This window comes from Xenopus tropicalis, chromosome 8 (assembly GCF_000004195.4).
Source record: "Xenopus tropicalis strain Nigerian chromosome 8, UCB_Xtro_10.0, whole genome shotgun sequence".
In the NCBI taxonomy this organism is placed as follows: Eukaryota; Metazoa; Chordata; class Amphibia; order Anura; family Pipidae; genus Xenopus; species Xenopus tropicalis.
This window is the reverse complement of record NC_030684.2, coordinates 79,707,829-79,733,227: the sequence shown is the minus strand read 5'-3', so window position 1 is coordinate 79,733,227 and position 25,399 is coordinate 79,707,829. Positions and strand designations below refer to the sequence as shown.

The 25,399-nt window shown below is 42.6% G+C and overlaps 1 protein-coding gene across 1 annotated transcript; it reads left to right on the top strand.

Annotated features, from left to right (window-relative positions):
• The first annotated feature begins 303 nt into the window (after positions 1–303).
• nop53 (NOP53 ribosome biogenesis factor) lies at positions 304–18,317 on the top strand. Its single transcript, XM_002939243.4, has 13 exons — positions 304–657; positions 1,115–1,179; positions 1,885–1,966; positions 3,218–3,414; positions 4,436–4,506; positions 4,904–4,999; positions 5,879–5,983; positions 13,439–13,597; positions 15,436–15,611; positions 16,650–16,716; positions 17,385–17,461; positions 17,597–17,653; positions 18,001–18,317. The coding sequence occupies exons 1-13, from the start codon at positions 461–463 to the stop codon at positions 18,005–18,007; spliced, it is 1,356 nt and encodes a 451-aa protein (XP_002939289.3). The 5' UTR covers positions 304–460; the 3' UTR covers positions 18,008–18,317.
• Positions 18,318–25,399: the final 7,082 nt, after the last annotated feature.

Genomic DNA, 25,399 nt, shown 5'->3' with positions numbered 1-25,399 from the left:
GCGGAAGAATAAGCTGAAGTCCAAGAACAGTATGTTGGGGGCTTTTCAACCCAACATAATAACATTATTTTGATACACTTTTATTTCTTGGTGTTACTGTTCCATTAAGCTGTGACCTCTGGTCCCTCTTAACTTTTTCCACAAAACATTGTGTCAGTTTGATTAGTTCTATGTAGTTATACCATGGTGGTAGCTTTAGGTTAAAGCGAAGAAGCAAGGGGCCATAGAACATTTAGGCCTCACAACACAAGCCTAACATAACACTTCTAAGTCTGCTAGGTGAGCTAACAGTGAGAGTAGCAATATGGCTGCCTCACTGCCTGTGAGGGGAAGTCACCGATGTTCCGTTTGATGAGCCTAGTAACAGGACCTATTTTACACGTGTTGCCAATGAGAGATTTGCGCAAGCGCAGTAAGGCAGTTAGAAATCGGAAGTTCCCCCTCCCCCTTCTTTTTAAAAATGGCAGCGCCCGGTGGCGGTAGCGTGGCGCAGTCGGATTTCTTGGGTTTTGGTCCCGGGGCAAAGGCAGGAGAGAAGGGGCTGCGTAAAAGGAAACGGGTAAATAAGAACAAGAAGAAGAACTGGTTACGGCACAGCGATGTGAAGGACGTGGAAGAATTCTTGGACGATGTCCGATTTCAGCAGAGGACGGCAGGGTAAGGAACCAGGCTGAACGCTGGAAACAGGAGTGGGGTTTGTTACTAATCTACTCTGTAAATCGCATCTTGCGTGTGCCTCTTTGATTAATAATCGGATTAGTTAACATCAATATGACAATAGAATGCTCATCGGTATTTATTAGTGCCAAATCGTATAGGTGGCACTTGTAATTAGCAAGTTGGGTGTTGAGCTGCTGCAGGAACGCTGTAAGGTTATTTTCAGAAGGGTAAGTTAATACAGGGTCTCCCTTGCCTGTTTGACTGCCACTGTTGCGTAGTTTTCTACTGACCTGCATTTTGTAAAGTTCATGTGATGACAAAGCTTGTAAACATTAGAGCCAATGAGTGTTTCTGCTAATGTTTCTTGGGCACCAGGGTGGAAAGATATAAAAGGTTGCTGGGACAGGGGATTTAAAGTCACTACTTTCCATTTCATACACCTTTTTCCTCTTAGTGGGCTGTTGCAAGATAAAGCAGATGAGAGCCTGTTTTTTGTTGACACTGGCAAACCAGAAAAAGGTATGTATAACTCTCCTTAGGTTTACATTTAGTAAGTGTAGCTATACATACAGTAATTTAATCAGCTGGTTCTTTGCCCACAAAATAGGGTTATTTTTTTTCTGGCAGATTCTAAGGAACCTATTGGTGGTTGCAAAAACTTACCCCCCTCAAAGTGATACTGACACTCAGTATTTCTATAGTGCCATCCCCAGGGCTATATATAGAAGTTTGGTTGATGCTTGATTACCTCCTTGGGGTGTGTAGCAACCAAGCTTCTTATATCCTAGCTTTTGTATTTTCAAGGGTCTGTGGAGCCAAATGATTATCTATATTCTTTAAAATGTTGCAGTTGTGTCTGAAATCGGCGTGTGATGTTCAATAGTTACATGGTCCCCAAATTGGTTCTAGGACTCGGACACTTCTCTTTTTGAAATTGAGTTTATCTCCCCACATTTCTGTTCACATAATGTAACATTAATATTTTATTTTTCATGCACTACTTATCAGTGAGTGCTCTTTTTGGTTATATTTAAAGAATACAGTGGGTAGCACCTGGATTAGCCCCTGTTTGGCTTTCTTGCATTTTCTGTAAAGAAAATTGGAAGGAAGTGTATACTAGGCATTGCTCACATTTGTAAGCAAAAAAAAAAAGTTACTGTACTCTTTGCGAGGAACGTTACTGAAATAAAGCATTGCCTGTTTCAAAAAGCTTATATTCCACAGGTGCTAAGTTAAAGAAGAAAGATGCACCACTGCATATAGATCTGATCCTGCAAAGTGACTCAAAGGTCCTCCCACCAAAAGAGTGAGTAACTGAGTGATGCAGCAAGTCTGTCTTTGCAGTTGCAACCATGAACATTACACATGCTTAATCTGACAGACATGCAGTTTAAAGGGGTGGTTCACCTTTATGTTTTTAGTATGTTATAGAATGGCCAAGTTTAAGCAACTTTTCAGCTGTTCTTCATTATTATATTTGTTTTTAAATTATGCTTCTTCCAACTCTTTGCAGTCTGGGGCCACTGACCTCCGCAGCAAATAAACAATTTCTCTGTGAGGCTACAGTTTTATTATTTTTGTTTCTATTAAGGCCCTCTCCTATTCATATACTAGTGTCTCATCCATGCCACTCCCTGGATGCTAAGGTAACTTGGACCCTAGAAATGAAATAACTGCTGAAGCTCCAAACTGGAGAGCCCCTGAACTTAAAATGAAGAAAAACTACAAATAATAAAAAATGAGGACCAACTCTATACATTAAAATTTAATTCAATGGTGAACAGCCACATTAAAGGAACAGTAACACCAAAAAATGAAAGAGCTTTAAAGTAATAAAAATATAATGCACTGTTGCCCTGCACTGGTAAAACTGGTGTGTTTGCTACAGTAACACTACTATAATTTATATAATAAGCTGCTGTGTAGCCACGGGGGCAGCCATTCAAGCTGGAAATGAGAAAAGGCACAGGTTACATAGCAGATAACAGACAAGTTCTGTAGAATACAATAGTGTTTTATCTGTTATCTGCTATGTGCCTGTGCCTTTTCTCCTTAGAATGGCTGCCCCCATACTACACAGCAGCTTATTTATATAAATTATAGTAGACTTTCTGAAGTAAACACACAACTTTTACCAGTGCAGGGCAGCAGCACATTATATTTTAGTTACTTTTATACACATTCATTTTTTGGTGTTACTGTTCCTTTAACACAACCTATAGTTTACTGTTATGAATTAAGGTGGCACTGCAAGCAACTCTAATGGAATTTGTGTATGGTGCTACAGTATGGCTGATGGGAAATATTGAGCAGTGCACTCTACTGTTAATCTCACACAGCACAATTTTAGGTGTTCTGCCAAATGTGCGGGTGACCGGTTGCTTAGGATCATTCCCTATTTGTTTTAATGGCCGTAGTAATAATCTAGTGGTTGTGAAACTGTTTATATGTAGCCAAAGAAGTGATATCGCTAAATTAAGTTTCATGATCTGTAATCCACATAAGCTGACAAAGGACAAATATTTATTATTCCTTTTCACTACATCTCTGCCCACAGTATATCTTCACATCAAGTCCCAAATGGAAGGAAACTGAAGCGAAAGCAGGAGTTGCAGGCAAAGTTAGAAAAAAGAGGAATTCTTTCTCGGTCAGAGAAACTTTTGCAAGCACGGCTAAATAAGAGAGACTCAAAGGCTAAAGCAGAAGCTTCCAACAACTCTGGCAGGAGCTTTTATGACATCTGGGGAAATGACAGTAAGAACATTTTCACTTGTCATTTAAATGTTGCTTATGTTTGGTTACACATGGGGTAACAAGCATGATTGTAAGCTTACTGTAAGGTCTACACTTGTGGGTTATAGGGACTGAAACTGTTATCAATATTGAATAGTTCATTTTCTAAGTTTATATTCTGTTAACTGCAGTTTTGAGAGCAGGTGGCTGATTCATTTTTCTTGATTTTAACCGTTGGGAAAGTAATTTTATATCTAGCTTTTCACTGGTGTCTAATACATTATGTTATAAAACATTGATTGTGTAACCCTTTTATTTGATATGGTTAGGCACTGATTGGTACGCTGTACAGATAATTTCCATCTGGCTGTCTTGTCATTGCTGGCCATAGAACAGGGAAATATATTAATCTAAACATTGGTATATATCTGGACTCTATTAAGAATTTTTTATTTAGATCTTCCATAATTTTGTAGTTAAGTGCATTACTGCATGGGCACCTCGCTATTTGTTTTCTTGTATTTTTATTGGAAATCTTGGAGCTTGTTTAACCAAGTTGAGTTTTAACTTGTCTATTAATGGAACAGTAACACCAAAAAATGAGTGTATAAAAGTAACTAAAATATAATGTGCTGCCGCCCTGCACTGGTAAAAGTTGTGTGTTTACTTCAGAAAGTCTACTATAATTTATATAAATAAGCTGCTGTGTAGTATGGGGGCAGCCATTCTAAGGAGAAAAGGCACAGGCACATAGCAGATAACAGATAACACTATTGTATTCTACAGAACTTGTCTGTTATCTGCTATGTAACCTGTGCCTTTTCTCATTTCCAGCTTGAATGGCTGCCCCCGTGGCTACACAGCAGCTTATTATATAAATTATAGTAGTGTTACTGTAGCAAACACACCAGTTTTACCAGTGCAGGGCAACGGTGCATTCTACTTTTATTACTTTAAAGCTTTTATTTTTTGGTGTTACTGTTCCTTTAAGGCTTTGTTGAAACTTAGATATTAACCTGTATTTTAAATGTATACTATTTAGATCCCCTAGACTTTGAACATCAAGGAAAAGACTCTTGGTATCTTGAACAGACCAAAAAAAGCAGAGTTAAGGTGAGTTTGGTCCTTGTTGTGGATGTGCAATATCAACTCTTTGTATAACAAATAAGGTTCCTATTGTGAGGTTTGACGCATTAGCTTAGTAATCAAATAAAAAAAAAAAAAAAAAAAAAAAATGCCCCTAATGTATCTGGTTGTCAGCCTTACATATTACTAGTTTTAGTTTATGTGAAATTTTAAACAAGTTTAGACATAAGCAAAGATGTCACATTATTTTTGGGATACCAATTTCTGAAGAAACCTTATTTGAACCTTTTATTTAAACCATCTCAGATCGCAAAAATGAAACGGTTTAGAATCTCACTAATTATGTTTTGTTAATACTAGGCTCAATGTGTTTATGTATCCCTGCACCTTAACCTTTGCCCACAAGCTGCCTTTCTTTTTTCAGCATCCAGATAGATTAAGGGTCAAACCTTCTGAAGTACCAGCCATTGAGCTTGTGAGTTCTGGTTCCTCCTACAACCCATCATTCCAGTCACATCAGGTAAAGGTTATGCAAATGATGCTATGAAACCCTATAGAGCTGCAGATATCGCTGAGACGTAATGTATACTTTAAGGCTAAAATTGATAAATATATACGCCTTTATTTGTAAGCTAATTGACTTGAACTCTGTGTTAAAGGGACGGGAACACCAAAAAATAAAAATGTATCAAACAAATATGAATATAATGTACTGTTGCCTTACACACTGCTTCAGAAACATTACTACAGTATTATAAATACCCTGCTGTGTAGCAACAGGGCAGCCATTCAAGATGGAAAATAGGATAAAAGGCTCAAGTTACATAACAGATAAGCTTTGTAGACTACAATGGTATTTTAACTATGTAACCTGTGCCCTTTCTCCTTTTTCCAGCTAGAATGGCTGCCCCCATGGCTACGCAGTAGGGTGTTGTGTTTTTTTGTTTTAAACTATAGTAGTGTTTTTTAAAGCAAACTTGCAACTTTTACCAGTGCAGGGCAACAGTACATTATACTTTAATTACTTTAATACCTTTTCATTTTTCTTTAATGCACCGGTCTATCAAAACAATTAAACAAACATGTTGATTCTCGTGACCAGGGTTGCCATTTCATAGTATCGTAGGACAAACTACGTATCTATTTTTCAAAGATGGCAAGCTTTGTTCTGCCACCTCCGAATTACATGCTTCTGTCTAATTGGTTTATGCCACTATTTACTGGGTATATTATAAATGATATAAATGTTAAACACCAGTTTAACATTAACAAAGCATTAAATAGGTGAGAATGCTTTGCTATATATTATCTGACAGTCCATGTAATGTGGTCAGATAACTTGCTCATGTATATAGTACCCATTTAAACATAAAATGACTATACATGTTTATTTAAACAGATGCTTCTTTTGCAAGCTCATGAAGTGGAACTAAAAAAATTAAAAGAGGAAGAAAAAATTGAAAAGCAGCTGAAGTTTCCCACGGCTGCAGATGCACCCACCGAGGTCAGTAGTTTGGATGCTTTACGTTAAGTTGCCGATTTCTGCCCATTTTAGATTGTCAGGGCTTTTCTTCCCATTTATGGGGCTTTCCAACAGCCATTATGTGGCCGAGAAATTTGTTGTGTCAAATGTAGGAGCAAAACTTATCTGATGTATTGGTTGGCTAATGTGTGGCGATATATAAGTGTGTGTGATATTATCTGAAATACCAGGACCTAGGGTTTTCCATATAAGGGATATTTCTCTTGCAGGTGTCTGTGGGACACAGGGACCATGGGTATAGTAGGTACCAGCAGGAGGCAGGACACTAGAAGAGGAAGAAGAGAACTAACCCCTCCTCCCTGCTACTATACCCCCACGTACTTCCTGCCTAAGCCAGTTTTTTCTAGTGTCCCACAAGGAGACAGGATCATCCTACTCTTCGAGTCTGTTTTTCTTCGGCCAGATTCAATCTGGCAACCGGGGTCGTCCTAGAGGCCTCCAACAGGAGCTACTCTACTTAGGCTTCCCCCTACGTGGGAAAAAGTGAAGGACGCTGGGGCACGTAAGTTACAGCCCTGCAGACACCCTGCCTCTGAATACAGAGCGCAGAAGCTGCCCAGCGCCTCCCAGTACTGTGCCTACTATCTGGCATTAAAGCTTGCCTCTCATAGTAGCCCTGCTCCCAGCAGGCTAATCAGCACAACCAACCCCCCCTTCTCTCCAGCTCTGCCTTCTCCGTCCTGCCAGCCCTCAAGTGCTCTTTTCTGCTCCCCTTCCTAGTCTGCCCGGCTCAGCCCTGCCTGCTTGCCTGCCTGCCTGCCTGCACTGCCTCAGCCTCTTACCTTCACAAGCGCTGTTCACTTAGGTCCCATGCGGCTCTTCCGTAGCGTCTATCCTCCGTGCGTTCCAGCGATGCGTTCCACCTGCGTTCCAGCGATGCGTTCCACCTGCGTTCCACCGATGCGTTCCACTTCCTGCTCGGCGGTGACGTCAGCGATCTTCGCGCCACTCTTTCGCGCGCTTCTCCTCCACTTGGGCGCCCTCTCCTTCCTTCCTCCGGATCGCACGGCCACTTCTGCTCATTCCGGACAATTCAAGAACAGCAATCCCTGGGCAGAGGCACTGGCACACGGGGCTCACAGGGACCACGGTCAAAATTTTTTCTACTTCTACTTGCAGGGGTCAGGCGCTGGCTAGAGGGAGAAAGGCATTAAGGGGGTTGGGTCCTCATTGGGGACTGTATGTGTGTATATTCTAATGCTTCTCTACTGCCCTTATGCATTGCTAAGCACTTAAAGCACCTCTCTCCCAGAGCATATGTAATTTTTCCATATTACATTCTACATAGGTGTATTAACACTACATTTTCTCTGGATATTATATTGGCATGTACTCAAATTATGTACTAGCTCCCCAACAGGCACTGTACTAGCTTTGTACTGACACTGTGTACTAGCTCTGTACTGGCACTACCATACACGGGTCGTTACTCTGTTTACACCCCTTTTTTCTGCATTAGCACCATAACTCTTGTAGTGCTCTGCATTAACATTCGCTTGCTCCTGCACTAACTCTTTCAGTCCTATGGCAGAGGGCAATTCAGGGGGCCCCTTTTCCAGGGGGGCTTCCAGCTCCTCCAAGGTCAAATTTCTCGCCTGCGCCAGGTGCTGCAAACGCCTACCTTCCGGCAGAAAGGAACCACTTTGCGCCGCCTGCTCCAAAACTACGGCTGAAACTGCTTCCCAGGCCCAGGACCCTACTCCACCGGTCCAAGCTGCCGAACCTGCGGATGATGCCACTTCTGCAGATGCACACACAGCACAGATACCGACCGCGGCTCCTAGCCAGGACCCTCCATCCTGGGCAGTCTCTCTATCCACGGGCATTCCCAAACTGGCCGCATGTCTGGACAAACTCCTGGACAAGCTAGATCGGGAAGACTTGGACACTCGTCCCAAATCCCTCAAACGCCACGTCCCCATGCATGCAGAGGACTACAGTGACCCTGAATCACCTCAACTATCAGCCGACTGGGACAGACAGTCACTAAGTGAGGGCGAGATATCGGATGATGATGACCTTGCTGACACCGAGGAACCTTCCAGACCTCCATCAGAGGCCGTAGATTCCCTCATCGCGGCAGTAATCTCCTGCCTCGACCTCAAGACCCCAGAGTCTCAGAGCTCAGCACAAACGCTTTTCAAACGCCAGAAAAAGCTATTTTCCATGTTTCCTACTCATGAACAGCTAGACAGCATCATTCAGTCGGAGTGGGATCAGCCAGAGAAGCGATTTCAAGCCAATAGGAGGTTCCAACGCTCCTACCCATTCCCTCAGGACACCCTTCTTAAGTGGTCTACGCCTCCTTCAGTCGATGCTCCCGTCTCGCGCCTTTCCAAGAACACTGCCCTTCCGGTCCCCGACGCTTCCTCATTCAAAGATTCCATGGACAAAAAGACGGAAGGTTTCCTCAGAGCCGCATTTACAGCGGCCGGAGAAAGTCTGAGACCGGTTCTGGCATCGGCATGGGTATCTCGGGCCATACAATCCTGGTCCGACTCCCTCATGGAGGGAATCAACTCTGGCGCCCCCAGACAAGAATTAGCGACCCTGGCATCCCAGATCAAAGATGCCAATGATTACCTGTGCGAAGCATCCCTGGACGCTGCTCAAGCCATCAGCCGCACGTCAGCTCTTTCGGTAGCGGCACGCCGTTCTCTATGGCTTAAACTGTGGTCAGCCGACCTCTCATCCAAAAAGTCTCTAACCTCCATCCCCTTCAAGGGCAAGCTCCTGTTCGGTCCCGAACTGGACAAAATCATCAGCCAGGCTACCGGAGGAAAGAGCACCCTACTCCCACAACCGAAGAACCGTACCTCCTTTCGACGGGGACGCTTCTTTCGTGGAAGGCCATCCAGGACATCATCATCTTCATCCAGGGACTACCAATCTCAGCCCTCCAACAAACCTAGATTTCAGGGCCGTCCAAAATTCTCCTGGCAAAATAAGAAACCCCAGGGCAAGACTTCCAACAAGGCTGCCACAGCATGACTACCTTCCACAACAAAACTTCACCCCGGTGGGAGGCAGACTCCGCCTGTTCCGAGACGAGTGGCTTCGCCTCACCGCCGACCCATGGGTACACGAAATAATCTCCTCAGGCTATCGGCTCGAATTCGTGTCCAGACCACCAAACCGTTTCTTCATGTCAAGACTCCCCCCAGATTCAAACAAACAGAAGGCCTTCCTCACCATCATTCAGGACCTGCTGGACGAAAGGGTGATTGTCCCGGTCCCTTCGGGAGAAAAATATCGAGGTTTCTACTCCAACCTCTTTATCGTTCCAAAGAAGGACGGATCATTCCGACCCGTCCTAGACCTGAAGCACCTCAACGCCTTCATTCGCTTTTCCCGATTCAAGATGGAGTCCCTCCGGTCAGTCATCTCAGCCATGAACCCAAACGAGTTCCTGGTGGCACTGGACATCAAAGATGCCTATCTACATGTGCCGATTTTCCCTCCCCATTGGAAGTTTTTGCGGTTTGCTCTCAAAAACCAGCATTTCCAGTTCACCGCACTCCCCTTCGGCCTCACCTCGGCCCCCCGGATATTTACCAAAATCATGTCGGCGGCCGCAGCCTATCTGAGATCACGAGGGGTCTCCATCACACCCTACCTGGACGACCTACTCTTAAAGGCCCCCTCCCTACCAGCATCCATATCCCAACTCTCTCTGGTTATGGAATCTCTGACCGCCCTGGGATGGAAGATCAACAAGGCAAAGTCCAAACTAACACCATCCCAGCGCATGCCCTTCCTAGGCATGGTATTCGACACGGCCGAGCAGAGGGTTTTTCTACCACCAGACAAGATCGCCAGAATCCAGAGCCTAGTCCGGCAACTCCTACACAACCCTCAGCCCTCAGTCCGCCTGGCCATGCAGGTACTGGGGTCACTCGTATCCTCCATAGAAGCAGTTCCCTTCGCCCAATTCCACCTAAGGGCCCTACAGTGGAACATCCTGGATCAATGGAACCGCAGCTCTCTGTCCCAGCCACTCAAACTACTGCCCAAGACGAAAGTGGCTCTGACCTGGTGGCTCAACCCGACGCACCTGGAGAAGGGACGCTCCCTACAAGAACCCCAATGGCTCATCCTTACTACGGACGCCAGCCTCCAAGGCTGGGGCGCAGTCCTGGGCCATCTCTCAGCTCAGGGAACCTGGACGACCGCAGAAGCCCGCCTTCCAATCAATATTCTGGAAATCAGAGCGGTACGCCTAGCTCTCGGGCACTGGCAGAACCAACTCGCAGGGCGCGACATCAAAGTCCAATCGGACAATGCCACCACGGTCGCATACCTCAATCACCAAGGGGGCACAAGGAGCCGGCAAGCCCTCAACGAGGTCAGCCGCATCCTGACGTGGGCAGAAGCGAAGGAAGTCCGCCTCTCTGCCATCTACATTCCCGGCCTCGAAAACTGGCAGGCCGACTACCTCAGCAGACAACGGATCGATCCGGGGGAATGGGCCCTGAACACCGGAATATTCCAGGACATCGTGGCTCGCTGGGGACTTCCAGAAGTGGACCTCATGGCCTCCCGCCAAAACCGCAAGGTGACACAATTCATGTCCAGATGCCGAGACCCCTTAGCGTTGGCAGCGGACGCCTTAACGACCAGGTGGGACTTCGATCTCGCATACGCCTTCCCGCCTCTTCCTCTTCTACCAAGGGTCATCAGAAAGATCAGATCGGAACGATGCACAGTCATTCTGATAGCTCCACATTGGCCCAGAAGAGCATGGTTCACCGAACTGGTGGCTCTCAGCCGAGCAGAACCGTGGCCACTACCTCAGATCCCCGACCTTCTCGTTCAGGGACCAATCCTCCATCCCGATCCAACCTTCCTGAATTTGACGGCGTGGAAATTGAGTCGATAGTCCTCCAAAGAAAGGGATTCTCCCAGGAAGTCATACGGACCATGATGGCAGCCAGAAAACCCGTTTCCTCTAAGACCTACCACCGGGTATGGAAAACTTACAGAGATTGGTGCAACCAGGCTGGGGTTTCCTTTCAGGACCCATCGGTCCCGCGCCTCCTGTCCTTCCTACAATCAGGTCTAGACAAGGGTCTGTCGCTGGGCTCCATCAAATCTCAAATCTCTGCACTATCCATCCTCTTCCAACAACGGCTAGCCATTCTACCCGACGTGATCACATTCGTTCAAGGGGTATCTCACATTTGCCCTCCCTTCCGGGAACCTCTGCCCCCGTGGGATCTCAACCTGGTACTAACGGCTCTACAAGCGCCTCCATTCGAGCCTCTAGCCACCATTCCCCTACCCTGGCTAACCTGGAAAACGGTATTCCTTCTGGCCATCGCCTCAGCTCGAAGGGTGTCAGAAATCAATGCACTGTCCAGCCAACCTCCATACCTGATATTTCACGAGGATCGAGCAGTACTACGGACCCTACCATCCTTTGTTCCCAAGGTGGTATCGGTCTTTCACATCAATCAGGACATCACCATCCCATCATTCTGTCCTAATCCGACATCCCCCAAGGAGGTGGCGCTACACTCCCTCGACCCAGTGAGGGCCCTCAAATTCTACCTACATCGCACCCGAGACACACGAGCCACAACCTCTCTGTTCATTCTCCATTCCGGCCAACGGAAAGGACACCAGGCATCCAAGACCACCATATCTCGCTGGATCCGGGAGGCAATACGCAGAGCCTACATCGCCCGCGGAAAATCCCCTCCCATTCGCATCACAGCTCATTCTACCCGGGGCATAGGATCCTCCTGGGCCTTCAGAAACAGAGCTTCAGCTGAACAGGTCTGCAGGGCCGCTACTTGGTCCTCCATTCATTCCTTCACCAAATTCTACCAATTCGAGGTCTTCGCAGCAACTGACGCGCACTTCGGTAGAAAGGTGCTACAGGCGGCAATCAATTAGTCCTCCTATTACCTATCAGTCCGCTTCTCCCACCCTGAAATCAAGGGACAGCTTTGGTATGTCCCCATGGTCCCTGTGTCCCACAGACACCTGCAAGAGAAAAGGAGATTTTGTGATACTCACCGTTAAATCCTTTTCTCTCAGGGCGTCTGTGGGACACAGGGCTTCCCCCCCTGGAAGCGGATAAACCTTCTGAACTTCTCTCTGCCTACATGTATATAGTTATTAAGTTGATCGTTACCTTATGGTTCTTTGTGACAAAACTGGCTTAGGCAGGAAGTACGTGGGGGTATAGTAGCAGGGAGGAGGGGTTAGTTCTCTTCTTCCTCTTCTAGTGTCCTGCCTCCTGCTGGTACCTACTATACCCATGGTCCCTGTGTCCCACAGACGCCCTGAGAGAAAAGGATTTAACGGTGAGTATCACAAAATCTCCTTTTCTGTAATCTGGATCACAATACCTTAAAGCAGAAAGTCATTTTGGAATTTTACTGCCAATAGATTAGCTACATTAGCGCATAGCTTCCTGCTGCAGCTTTAGCTGTTGGTAGCTCAGATCACCCATTCCTAAGGGAAGGGGTTGTGAGTTTTAAGAATTCTTAGGGAAGGGGCAGCAGGAGAAGGGAGAGAGCTGTGCAGACTTCAGCCTCGCAGTGAAGGATTTTTCTGACAGGAAGTCTGATACCAAAGACATGTTTACAAAAAAGGGGACAAGAAATCCTGTGTTTCTTTTGATTAGAGGACTGTCTTATTGAAGAGATTTTGTCATGATTTTTGTTTGTTTTTTTCTGAACTACGGTTTACATGGCAAATTCACTCTACCATTTAAAATTTTATTCTTGAGCCAACAAACGTGGGTTTTTTTTTTTTTTTTTTTTTTTGTAATATTGGTGTATAGGCTGCAATCTCCAGTGTATTGTACCGGAGTCTGAGCTTTCAGAAGAAGCTAGTACTGCACTTTAGAACTGCTTCAGATAGCCTATTTCTTCTACTCCCATGTAACTGGAGGAGTCCCAAGTGGGACTTGGATTTCTTACTATTGAATGCTATCCTGATCTACTGGTAGCTATCTTGCTACTTTCCTATTGTTCTGCTTATCGTCCGCTGGGAGGGGGGATATCGCTCCAACTTGCAGCTTAGCAGTAAAGTTTATCAGAGCACAGGTCACATGGTTGTGCCACCCTGTGAAATTTCTAAATTAAAAATAGAATGTGTGCTTTTGAAGAAAATTTCAATGCAGGATTCTGTTGGAGAAACTCTAGCTGATGTGTTTTTAAAAAAAAAAAAAATTGTTCCCATGACAATATTCCTTTAAAAGGATTAATGGAAGTAATTTCTTAAAAAAAAAAAAAAAAAAAAAAATGGACAGAGGTGGACTTCCTTAATTTTGAAGCTTTCTGCATAATAGGTTTTCGTATAAGGAATCCAATGTTTAAATATTTTATACATATATTTATTGAAGGCATACACTGAAGCCTGGGTTTAGTCTGTTAACTATATTTGCTCTTTATTCTTTCTCAGGAAAGCCGGTTTCAGGAGCTGTGTGAGGGGCTTGTGGAAGAATCTGAGGTGCCTGCTGCTGCCGAAGAGCGGTCTGAAGAGCAGGGCACAGGTTCTTGTTTGCAGAGAGAGCGAAAGACTGAGCGGCAGAGAAAGAAGGAAAAGGAAGCTAAAATTCTGGTAAGTCTTTCCTCCTGCCGAAATGATTTTTTATTAATGTATAACATTCCAGAAGGTTGTGGCAAATATTTATTTGCAAGTGTTACCTCTGTGTGTTACTTCTGTGTTCCTTAATGTCCTTGTTATCCGTAGCTTTTTTTTTTTTTAATTTTCTATTGAGCCTTTTGATATTTTTGATATGGGTCTGTGTAAAATGCCTTCAAATCACCCACTTTGCACATTTGAGTTTCCACCCAAAAATGTATTTAATTTTGCGAAACAAAAATTATTCTAAGCAAATTTCCGTTATACACTGTACACATTTTGATACTTGATATGTTTTTGTTTATCCTTTTCCCGGTCTAATCTTTAAAACAATGTAATTAGAGCAAATTCTGTCTTAATCAGCTGGCTTGCAATATTGTTTCAGTAGTCGAAGCAATGAGTGCAGAGACCGCCAGACAGATACTGCTTTTGATAGCGATTAAATTTTCAAACAACTTTTGAACAATTGAAACATTTCAATTACATTTCTTTTGCTGTGTGTGTTCTTGGGTGTAGGTAGTCTTTAAATACAATTTATTGCTTTCTGGTCTTGTTTTAGAAGATCTAATATTAGTATAGGAATGCTGTGTGCTGTAGGATCTAACCTGTATCTAGTTTAAGTTTTATTCAAAAGTGATCAAATACCATGACTTTCTAAACACTTAAAGCTAGTGTTATCCAAAATATTACTTTTTTTTGTAATTGCTGGGTAGACAGATGTAGACTATCGTTTAAAAAGCTCAATGCAAACATTTTAACTTTTTTAGTGTTGAAGGCAATTTTTTTTTTTTTTCCCAAAAGTCAGCCCTTTTCCGTTCAAAGACCTCTAAGGCTTGTGGCACAAAGTGTTCTGCTGTGATTGAACAGTAGCAATGAAAATACCTTTTACATAGCAAGATAAATTTTCTTCCAGTGGCACACATTTAATTCCACTCAAAACTAAAGCAAGTGTTTCTAAATAGTTCCTGCCTCCCACTACTTTTACCATTTTTAAGTCAAAATGCTGTTTGGGCATTACAAGTGCTTCTGTAGACCTTTGCCTATGCAGTGACTCAAAATTCTTTCCCTGTAAGTCATGGAGAAGTGAGTCTTGGTAGGATGTGAGGGGTTGGCATAATGCCATGAGTAGTAGAAAATGACTTTGCTGACTGCATAATTCAAAAAGAAACGAGCATCTTACTGATTTAGTAGTAAATAGACCAGATCTATGCTTCATGTGGTGGTGTAAATGCCATTTGTGCTAGGTTTTGCCGAGTGTTGTACAAAATACTTTTGACCGTGAACTGGTGGTGGTGCATAATGGCTTAAGTTAAGGTCCCCATAAAATGGGCTGATTCTAGCTGCCGATATCGGTCACTTAGACCATTTTGGCAGCTAATCGGCCCATGTATGGGCACTACCGACGGGCCAGCCTGACCAATATCATGCCTGAAATCGGCCAGATATCGATTGGGCAGGTTAAAAAAAATCTAGTCTGATCGGGGACATCATCGGCTCGTTGATGCGGTCCCCGGGCCGACTTTGCCTATACCCATCGCCAAGCGAGCGGATCTGAAGGTGTATGGGCACCTTTTACACTGGGCTGTTTAGCAAGACACTGCCATAAACCAAAAGCGCCAAACACACCTTATAAAAGCCCCATGCAGTTATATTATGACATGCTGCTAGAAAATAACACCATGTACCGAGGAACTATTTTTTGCTTCAAAAATAGCTCTATGTGAAATAGATGATACAGTTTAAAGCAGTAGTTGTACATTTTCCTGCATATCATACAAGTGGCTGATTAATTTCTGATGCGCTGTTTTCACCAGAGAGCCAAGCTGCATGCAGATAAGATTAAGAAACAACGTATTCAGAGTTTGTTCCAACTAAGGTCCATTCAAGCAGCACTTGCAAAGCGGGAGGGAGAGATGGCACGTCGCAAAGCACTAAAGGCAGAGAAACGGAAAAAAGAGGCCTTGCAGCCACGAAGGCTAGGTCGTCTTAAGTAAGTGAAGCAGCATATATCTACCTGTCCCTTTTCCCTTGTAGCCATCCTGAATTCCAAACCATTTTAAACAAACTGATAGCATCTCTAGATTTTAATAGTCTTTGAGAAAGCATGGGATGTTGAAATCCTTCTGCCTGTAGACAACTTTCAGCAGGGCTAAGTGTTAACAATTAAGCGTTTCTCTACCAACTAGCCATTTTTCAATTGATAAGAGCAAATTTGTACTTGGCACCTTTTGTACCAAGCTTTTACTTGTTGTACATATACATGTGACATCACTTGTATGCATAACGATTGGAAGCTGGTGGAGATGAGCTCATTATGCACATGTGGGCCACATTGCAATCAGTGCAATTATCATAAAAAAATAATTCGCCCTGTAGCATCCGCTTATGTGACAAACCATTTTCTGCTTGATAATTAACCACACCTAAGCTCCGCTTCCCAACAGCTGCTTAGCATACTGAACAGGTAAGGATGCAGACACTTCGAGGTACTGGAGCGTTACTGCTATTGAGAAACCAGTAAGTTAGTGTATAAAATATACTAGCCATAAAATTATTTTGAGGGTTTAGTTCTTTTAATCCTTGTTGGGCTTATTCCCCAAACCTTTGATTTATGGCACATGGAATGGTAAATGTCTGCCATGCAGGCTTATGGCAAATAATTTACTTTACCTTTCCTTTAACAATCTATTAATCTGCCCGGTGAAGAAAGACATCCTTGCGCTGTGACTTTCCAGTAGTCTAAGCTGGGAATGTGATGCCAACTCAGGGTGACCTGGGGCATTGGTGTGTTGACCACTACCTGGGTTCTGAGGGCAGAACCTATTTTGCTTATGTTTACATAATCTACAAAGACTTATTTGTTGGGAAAATTATTTTGAAGTTACAATACGCTTAATGTTCTGGGAAGAGATTTTACAGGAAAGAGGATTGAGGTGTATTCCCATTATCGAATCATTTACGGTCACTTTCCTGTAAGTCTTAAATCCCTGCATACTGATTTCTATAAACATATATTTGACTTCCACAGGTATAAAGATCCAGAAATAGATGTACTGCTTAGTGATGAGCTTCCAGAATCCCTGAGGAAATTGAAGGTAAATCGACACTTTTTTTTTTTTTTTTTTTTAGTATTTTAAATCCTCTGCCAATGATGAGACTCATCCTTGCGCTGTGAGCATTTCCAGTAGCACATGCTGGCAATGTGAAGCAAATACAGGGTAACTCAGGAAATGCCATGTAGGCAGTATCCTGGGGTCTGAGGCTTTTTTTTTTTTTTTCCCTGCGGTGTAACTTAATGCATTATTAATCAACCTCTGACTGTAGATACTGATCCCCCTGATAGAAAGAAGTTCTGTAAGAACTCTCCCCACTTTCAGAGTACTGAATTCCCAGCACTTAACATGAAACAATATAAACAAATAAAATGATATCCTGACCAGGACCACCAATTCCATGCAAGTCTTGTAACAATGAGGAAAATTAACTCTGGTTTAGCACCCTAAACCCAGGGGCTGTCTCAGACAAGGTGTGTTCTGCTTTGTTCTTCTCATGTCTGTCACTGCAAAAAAGATGCAGAAATGTGAAGTATGTGCTTTTGTGCAGAAAACCATTTTCTGTGCACAAACAGACTGATGCCATGCCCAGTAATTTCAGAAAGAGGTGAGCTGATCTGCCTCATCTGACATGGCCTTTGGTGTGTGTGTGATGACCCAAATTAAATAAAATCACAAGTGTTATTTTTATTCATTTTAATCCTTTGCAGCCTGAAGGCAACATTGCAACTGATAGATTTAAGAGCTTTCAGAAGAGGAATATTATTGAACCACGAGAGAGAGCAAAGTGAGTACCATCAGACAAACTCTGTATTCAGGCCCTACCCTATGTTTTCTCTATTTTTTTTTTTTTTTTTTTTTTAAAGCATGTGACTGTATAAAGCTACTCCTATTTAAAAATGAATGTTATTTTCCTATTCAGGTTTCAGAGGAAGTTGAAAGTGAAATATGTGGAAAAACGTGCTTTCCGGGAAATCACGTAAGTCACTTCTAGTTAATTGTTTATAGCAGAATATTGTTAAAATTCCAGACTATAAACATAGGAAATGGCTTCCCATAGTCTGTTGTTCTTGCAGCAGTTGCATTGATTAAACATCTAAATTAGTTTTTTTTTTAATTTTGGCACGTTTAAACGTTGGCCTTTAAGTAGTGCACCTTAGCTGTAGAATTCTCTCCCACACTCTGACTTTCTTCGAATCTCTCTGCCTTCAAAAGGTCTCTTAAACACTTAAATTGGTCCATTGCCTTCTCATTGTTTAATTTGAGGTCTGATGGTTTTGTGTATCTAGTAAAGTTTCTAGAAGTCTTTTTTTTCTTTTCCCTCAGGTTATAGCAACTGGCTGCTGTCTCCTGTACAAATACTGGGCCTTTCAAAAAATTTCCAGGTATATGGACATCTGTAAAGACTGGGTGTCTACAGTTGGATCTTCTGAGTTGCTTAAATCTAGTCTTTCCAGAGCTGCCTGTACAGTAAAAGCTTTACCTTACCTTCCTGGTGCTGCTCCATTAAATATATTTACATTATAAGCAATAGACTTGTTACCTGTAATCCTTGGCTAGACACACATTTGAATTTATCACCGACACATTCAACACTTTTTCTTATATTTGGATACAATAAACTAAAGGTCATGTTATCAGAATTTGCATCCTTTGTTACCTGCATAAGCTTGTGTATTAGAAGGGTGTAAAGAGGAGTGCACCACTTTCTGTAGATTATTCTGATACTACTTTCTATGGTTATTTTGGGGTCTGACTGACCAAGAAGACTAAAAACTGAATTCTGCAGTTACACCTCTACGTCATGGGTTCTAAATAACAGCTTTTGATGAATACAACTTTCAATACCATTTTGTTTTTCAGGTGCTTTTATCTATGCTGGTGCATGAACATTGTTGAACCCTTGTAAATTTTCAATATTTCTTGACCTAAAACTCCATTCAAGTCCTAAAACTAGAAAACAGCAGTTTAAACACAGTGCTTGTTCATTTATTTATTATGGCACGTGTTACATATTTGTGTGTGGCAAAAGTTATGCCAAGCCAATTTCTCAACTAAGGTCCGGACTTTGACTTGGAAATTCCATTTCATTTAACCCCTTAGGGTACAACATTTCAAGTTTCGAAATCCAGTATTCTGAGTATAACAAACTTTTCTTAACAGCTGCGCCCCCCCCCCGAAAAGGTAACCCTTTTCAACACCTGCCACCTCATTTGTGTTTTTGCTCAAAGAAATGCTTTGCTCCGATGTTTATGTTCATTAAGGCGCACATGATGTGACCATAGTTTTTCCAAGGCCGCATGGACATTAAATGACCTTCTGTTTTACAAGTGGCAAAATGCTTTAGTTTAATTGGGAGCCCCGGGAAGGGTGCACACAATAGTCACCCTTAATGATACCTGTTTCTTTTGGATAATATCGGCTCTAATTACCTTATCCCCCTATAGATTTGCCTCTCAAGAGAAGAGGTGTTTGTCCACAAACAATTTGCCGTATTGCTTGTTTTTTTAATAAGCCATGTATGGGGGCCAAATGTCACACAGGGCTGTAAGATTTAGGTTTCTTTCACAGTTTATCCCTTTCTTTACTGTAGATTCCTGGGTCATTAAAAAAAAAAATTTAAGAGACATTCACTGGTGGTGGTACAACTCCTCACTCGAGGTAATCCTTCTAAAGGTGGCCATACACGTAAAGATCTACTACTGATATTCCCGCCTACGGGTGGGCAATATCGGGGGAATTTAGGCTAATTTGGTTGTTTGGCCCTGGGGCCAAATAATCAAATTATAACAACTGTAATGGACAGTTGGTTCAAGTACCACATCAACGAGCAGATGCGGTCCCCGATCAGACTTTTTTTTTTTCTGGCCGATTTCAGGCCAGATATCGGTCTGGTAGGCCAGGCGTTGTTGCTCCTACATGAGCTGCTAAACTGCCGATTCGGCTGCTACAATCGGCCCATGTATGGCCACCTTTAGTCTAACAGATTTGGCTCCTAGGTAAACCCTTTTTGGTGCCTGGTGGGTGTAACCTGTTCTGTAATAGGATATCTGTTGGCTCTGTATACAGATCAGTGATAAAGGACCCATTCTTAATTGTAACCATATTTAGATAGTGAACTGTATTATACCCAAAATCCGTAGTAAACTTTATTGTTGGATGTACAGAATTTAGGTGCTCCAAAATTATTCAGTCCAAATGAAAAAATTTCATCCACATAACATTTCCAAGTTGAAGTCGCCTGCTATGTATGGGATGGGTTAAAATGTGCTCATGTTCAAATTTGTGCATTAAGAGATTGGCATAAGTAGGTGCAATGTTGGCACCCATATTGGTGCCCTGTGCTTGCCGATAATCTGTACCGTACCTTAAATTTTGCTTAAGCGTTAAGGGGAGAGGTTTATAACGGGATTAATTTACCTCCTTGAGGTGTAGTAACTGCCTCTGTGCGGGGTACTCTTGTGGAATCTTGTACCGGCATCTTACACATGCTGCTTTTGACCATGACTATAGATAAAAACTCCCAGCAGTAAATTATAGCATACTTTAGATTCCAAAGCCAAAAATGTTGGGACGTTAGGTTTACCTTAGGAAACTATACATTTTTGAAAAGTATAAATGCCTTTTGCCAAATCCAAAGTGGGTAACCATGCTTTCCGACTCTTAAGTACCAAACATCAATGCTTATCTTAAAAAAAAATGCTTTCAAGCATCTTATCTCCCACGTAGTATTGGGTAAAAACATGAATGCCAAGGATCCACTGAAAAGCTTGATGCCCATTGGGCATAGGATTTCCAAAGTATCTGCCATTTAGAGACCCCAAAAATATTATTGTATGCGTATTTCATGGCATATAAATAATTCAACCCCCTGGAAACCTCATTTTTTAGAATATACATTCTGCAACTATAAAATGAGTACATTTGTCTTTGTATAGCAGAGCAATAAACCACCACTTTTTTTTTAATGTAATTTCTGAAAATTGTTTGGTGCCTGCAATTTATCCCATTAAATGCCCCATATTTTGTAGAATTCCAGCATATAATATTCTAAATATGAATGTCAGGGGTCAACTGAACATTTTGATGTCCAATAGGCATAGATTTACAAATCTATTTGGTGTGCAGAGGCATACTGCAATCCCCCCCCCCCCATATTGTTTAAAAATGTAATCCCCTGTACTGTTCACACCTTTTAATCTCTGCATTGTTCACACCTCAGACACTGTAATAGCAGTAGAACCCCACAAATAATCCCTGCACACTATAAAAAGAACATATACTGAGGTGGTATTTCAATTAAAAAGCTATTTAATAGTTATTGTGAAGACTGTAGGAGCAGGTTAGGGCAGGCAGAGTATGGCGCACACAGGCAGCATAGGGCAAGCAGAGTATGGCAGGATTTTACTGTACTACCACCTTTTAATATGGGTATGGTCATGTGATAACATGGGTGTGGTTTTAAAAAGGGGAGTGGTCTAAACTGGCTTCCATTATCTTCCCTCCACTATTTAGGCTGGAAGAATTCCAGCCCTCGCTACTACAAAAGTTGGACAGCACTGCTGTACACACATGAGCACAATTCAGATGATATCATGATATCATGACCAGACAAGCTTTGGCTAAGAGCAAGGGCACATGTTGTGTATATCCGCTTCTCTCAACCTACATTTTTTTTGTCAGGCTGAAGTGGTTATGCTTGCCTATGCAGCACCATGTGCCTGCAATAAAGACTACAGTAACTGCCTGAGTGTGGGCACACAGAGCAGTAAACTAACAGTAAGAACAAAAAATTAAAGTTTAAAGTAATATTATTTGTACTGATTAAAACCATTGTATATAATTTTCTCCTTTTGAAAGGCTGCCCCCATGGCTATACAGCATCTTATTTAAACTATAGTAATGTTTCCAAATTATATCCAGCTCGGGGAGATTAGTCGCCCGCGAACAGGGAGTTTTGTCGCGGGCGACTAATCTCCCCGTGTGCCAGAGCCCTTACAGAGCGTTTCCAGTGTATGAAACATCCATTCAATCCTACAGAGCTTATCTGCTGTGTAACTTGTGCCTTTTTCTCCTTTGTCAGACTGAATAGCTGCTCCCATGGCTCGTTTAGGTAAACTATAGTAGTGTTTCTTCAGCAAACGCAGCTGTATTATCAGTGCAGGACATTTTAACTACTTTATAAAACTTTTATTTTTAGTGTTACTGTTAATTTAGAGGTATTGATGGAGTGTGCTAACACATCCTAACCTGGTGGGGTGTTCCATAGCTTCACTGTGAAGAATGATTTGCATTAGGAAAGCTCACTGTTCAGATCGGGTGAGAAAGTTTGTTTTTTTTTTTTTTTTTTTTTTTTTTTTTTTTTGCATAAATCTGCACCTCTACTCTACTCATTTGCAAAAATCCTGACCTGTTTAATTGCATCATAAATTCAAACAGACAATGTACTTTCTGTACCCAGATCTGATTTTGTTTTTAAAGGAGAATGCAAGTCAAAATTTAAAAAGCATACTGCCCAATAGTCCTTCTATTGTTTAGTAAAAATGCCACACTTTTGGCTCACCTAATCAAATATTTACTCAGTCACACTTCACATTTTCTAGAACATTTCTACCTAAAAAGGCATTCTCCCTTCCTTTTCCCTCCTTGCTTCATATTGCACATGTGTTTCATTCCCTCCCCTCTGCCAGATCCGCTTCTGATTGGCTGGTGGCAATGTGTAGCTCAGAACAGGAGACAGGATCAAGTTACACACATGCTCAGAGAATAGGAAGGCTGCCGCTGGCACCTACAGGAAGGGGAGAGAGATTTCAGTGATGTCACTGTAGTCTTCACACTGCTGTAGGCTGCCAGCACCATATCTCAGAGAAGCAAGCAGGGATCTGGGAATTTAAGGTGGCCATACACGTGGCGATCCGACGATGTTTCGTACGACCATCGGTCGCACGAAACATCGTAAGATCCGCCACACACCATTCAGGGCTGAATCGGCAGGTAAGGAGGTAGAAACAATAGGATTTCTACCTCCTTCTGCCGATTCAGCTCTGAAGGGAGAATTTTGGTCAGGCGCCTTCTATGGCGCCCGATCAAAATTTTCAAACTTGTCCGATCGGCGAGTCGTCCGATATCGGCAGCTTCCTGCGATATCGGTCGACTCGCCGACATGCCATACACGCACCGATTATCGTACGAAACGAGGTTTCGTACGATAATATCGGTGCGTGTATGGCCACCTTTAGATATGCAGTAAGTACTTAAAAAGAATGCCTTTAGACTTACTTTTAATTTATATTAACCTTTCATTGTCCTTTAATGAGGTATTATTGCTGTCTCCTCTCCTCTGACTGACATTCTTTCAAGGCAGGTAACTTTCTCACTTTCTAATTTCTTTCTATAGATATTGTATTGAGTACTGGAAATTAGTTATGCAAGAAAAGAGACATGCTCCCTCAGCAGAACAGTTTATACTTTAACTTTTGGGGCTTAGTGAGCAGCAGGGTAGGGACTTTGAGCATGTTACATTATAATGTTTTATTCGCAGTCTCATTATTACTTACCTTGGGTCCATCTGATATCTCCAAGCTGGCAACCCCATGTATATGCATTCATAGAATGGGTAAAGAATATATTATGTTTTTAAAATGGGAGGAATATTTTTCAGGAATAGCGATCAGTAGGAAGCAGGGATTGAATATCCCCTGCAAACACATGGGATGTCTGCGAACGGGTTAATGTGAAGGGTAGTGGGGGGGGGGGGTGCACTTATTTGTTATTGGGTAGCTGCAGTGCTAGGGAGAGCAAGTTATTGGTGCAGCGGTAGTGAGTCTGAGGGGTTAAAAGCCGTGTTGCAGTATGGGTTTGCCCCTTTCTGTATTCAAGCCAGTGGAGCTGTGGGCTGTGCTTGGGATAGATATATATTTTTTTTTATCTTTTTTTTTTTTTTTTAAATAAAAAATGAAAAATTTTATGATTGTCGCGATTTGCAGAGGATAAGTAAGACTAAATGGTAAACATGGTAATTCTGGCCTGATTGTGGCAGAGGTTGATATATTTGGTAAAGGTGGCCATACACGAGCAGATCCGCTCGTGTATGGCCACCTTTCAGGCCAGATGGCCAATTTCAGGCCAGATATCGGTTGGCCAGGCCGCTCTGCTCTCCCCATACACGGGCCGATTAGCTGCTGGATTATGTGGGCGGCAATTGGGCAGTCGGATCGGGGACCGCATCAACGAGCCGATGCGGTCCCCGATCCGACCGGATTTTCTAACCTGCCCGATCGAGATCTGGCCAATTTCAGGCCAGATATCGGTCGGCCAGGCCGCTCTGCTCTCCCCATACACGGGCCGATTAGCTGCCGAATTGGTCCAAGGGACCGATATCGGCAGCTATAGTCGGCCCGTGTATGGGGACCTTTAGACTGGCTGCTGAGGTTATCAGAGGCTGATAATGATCCCATAATATTTCAAAGTCGTTTTGTAATTGGTTTAGTGTGTTGTTCAATAAAACAAGCTGCGGCCTTTTCACCACCTCATTCAATGTCTCAGTCTCTATCACTTACCTTGGGTCCATCTGATATCTCTGAGCTACCAAACCCCATGTAGTATTTTACCTCTCACTGGAAGCTTTCCTACAATGATCGGTTCATTTTGGAAAATTGAAAAAGCAATATTGGTATGGGTTAGAAAACAGATTACCACTTGTTCTACATAACATGGGGCACTTACATAAGGCTGCACATTACTAGCTGCCTTGTACAGTGTTGGATTCCTGACTTTAAGATTTTTTTTCTTCCTGGTTTGGCTCCATGCATTATTATAAGTGCTGCAATACAATTTCCTTGTCCCTTCTTTCAGACAATTTTCCCTATTCCTTCTGTTTAGGCAACGGAAATAGCAACACTGAATTTGCATGTTGTCAGTTCTAAGATTAGCTGCTAGGCAGGCTGGCTGTTACAGTGCTTTGACCCTCCATTGCTGAGATGCGTCCCACCCCCTCTCTCTCTAATATGAGGTTTTCTATTGCACTGTAAAATGAGAGGGCTTAATGCAGCAAATATAAACAGGGAAAACCTGACAAAGCTATTTAGTATCCTGTAAAATTTAAATTGCCAGGTAGAGAACAGTTGGCATTTATTAACAGCTGACATTCTAACATATGATGCCACTAACACTAGTTTATTAGTGTGTTAAATATTCTAGCATGGTGGAAAATATAGGAAATTATTTCAAAATTGTAAGGCCTCACCAGACAGATTCTAGAAGCAATTTGCTTATTGCTATTGCAATGAAGGGCAGTGTTGAACTAGGCCTCCTAGTGCCCACCAGAGAAATTATAATATAAATAGGCTTTAAGGGCCTAGTTTCACAAAAAAATTGAAGGCAGCACCAAATGGTATAGAGGTTATGTAGATTCATGTTAGAAATAAAAAGGGCTAAAGGGAAATGTTTTAGACTGGGGCACCCTGGGAGGTGTTTGCTACTCAGGGAGGTCAGTTGGACCCTAATGGATGAAACCATTTACAGCCCTAATTGTTTGGGCATATTCCAAATTGTAAGCTGAACTTGTGTGAAGCCTATGGAAATAAATAAAACATAATATACATTTACATACTCTTGCATATTTCTATTAAGCACGCTCATGGAAAATTAAATGTAAAAACTACAGTCTTGAATCTGGCAAGTGGGTCACAACAGACCATGCTAATTGTTTAGTGAGATCCGCACT

Excerpts from the sequence above, each read along its gene's own strand:
- nop53 (XM_002939243.4), top strand. The coding sequence starts at position 461 with ATGGCAGCGCCCGGTGGCGGTAGCGTGGCGCAGTCGGATTTCTTGGGT. Across the intron at positions 3,415-4,435 it reads TGACATCTGGGGAAATGACA|ATCCCCTAGACTTTGAACAT; the intron begins GTAAGAACATTT and ends TATACTATTTAG. Across the intron at positions 13,598-15,435 it reads AAAAGGAAGCTAAAATTCTG|AGAGCCAAGCTGCATGCAGA; the intron begins GTAAGTCTTTCC and ends TGTTTTCACCAG.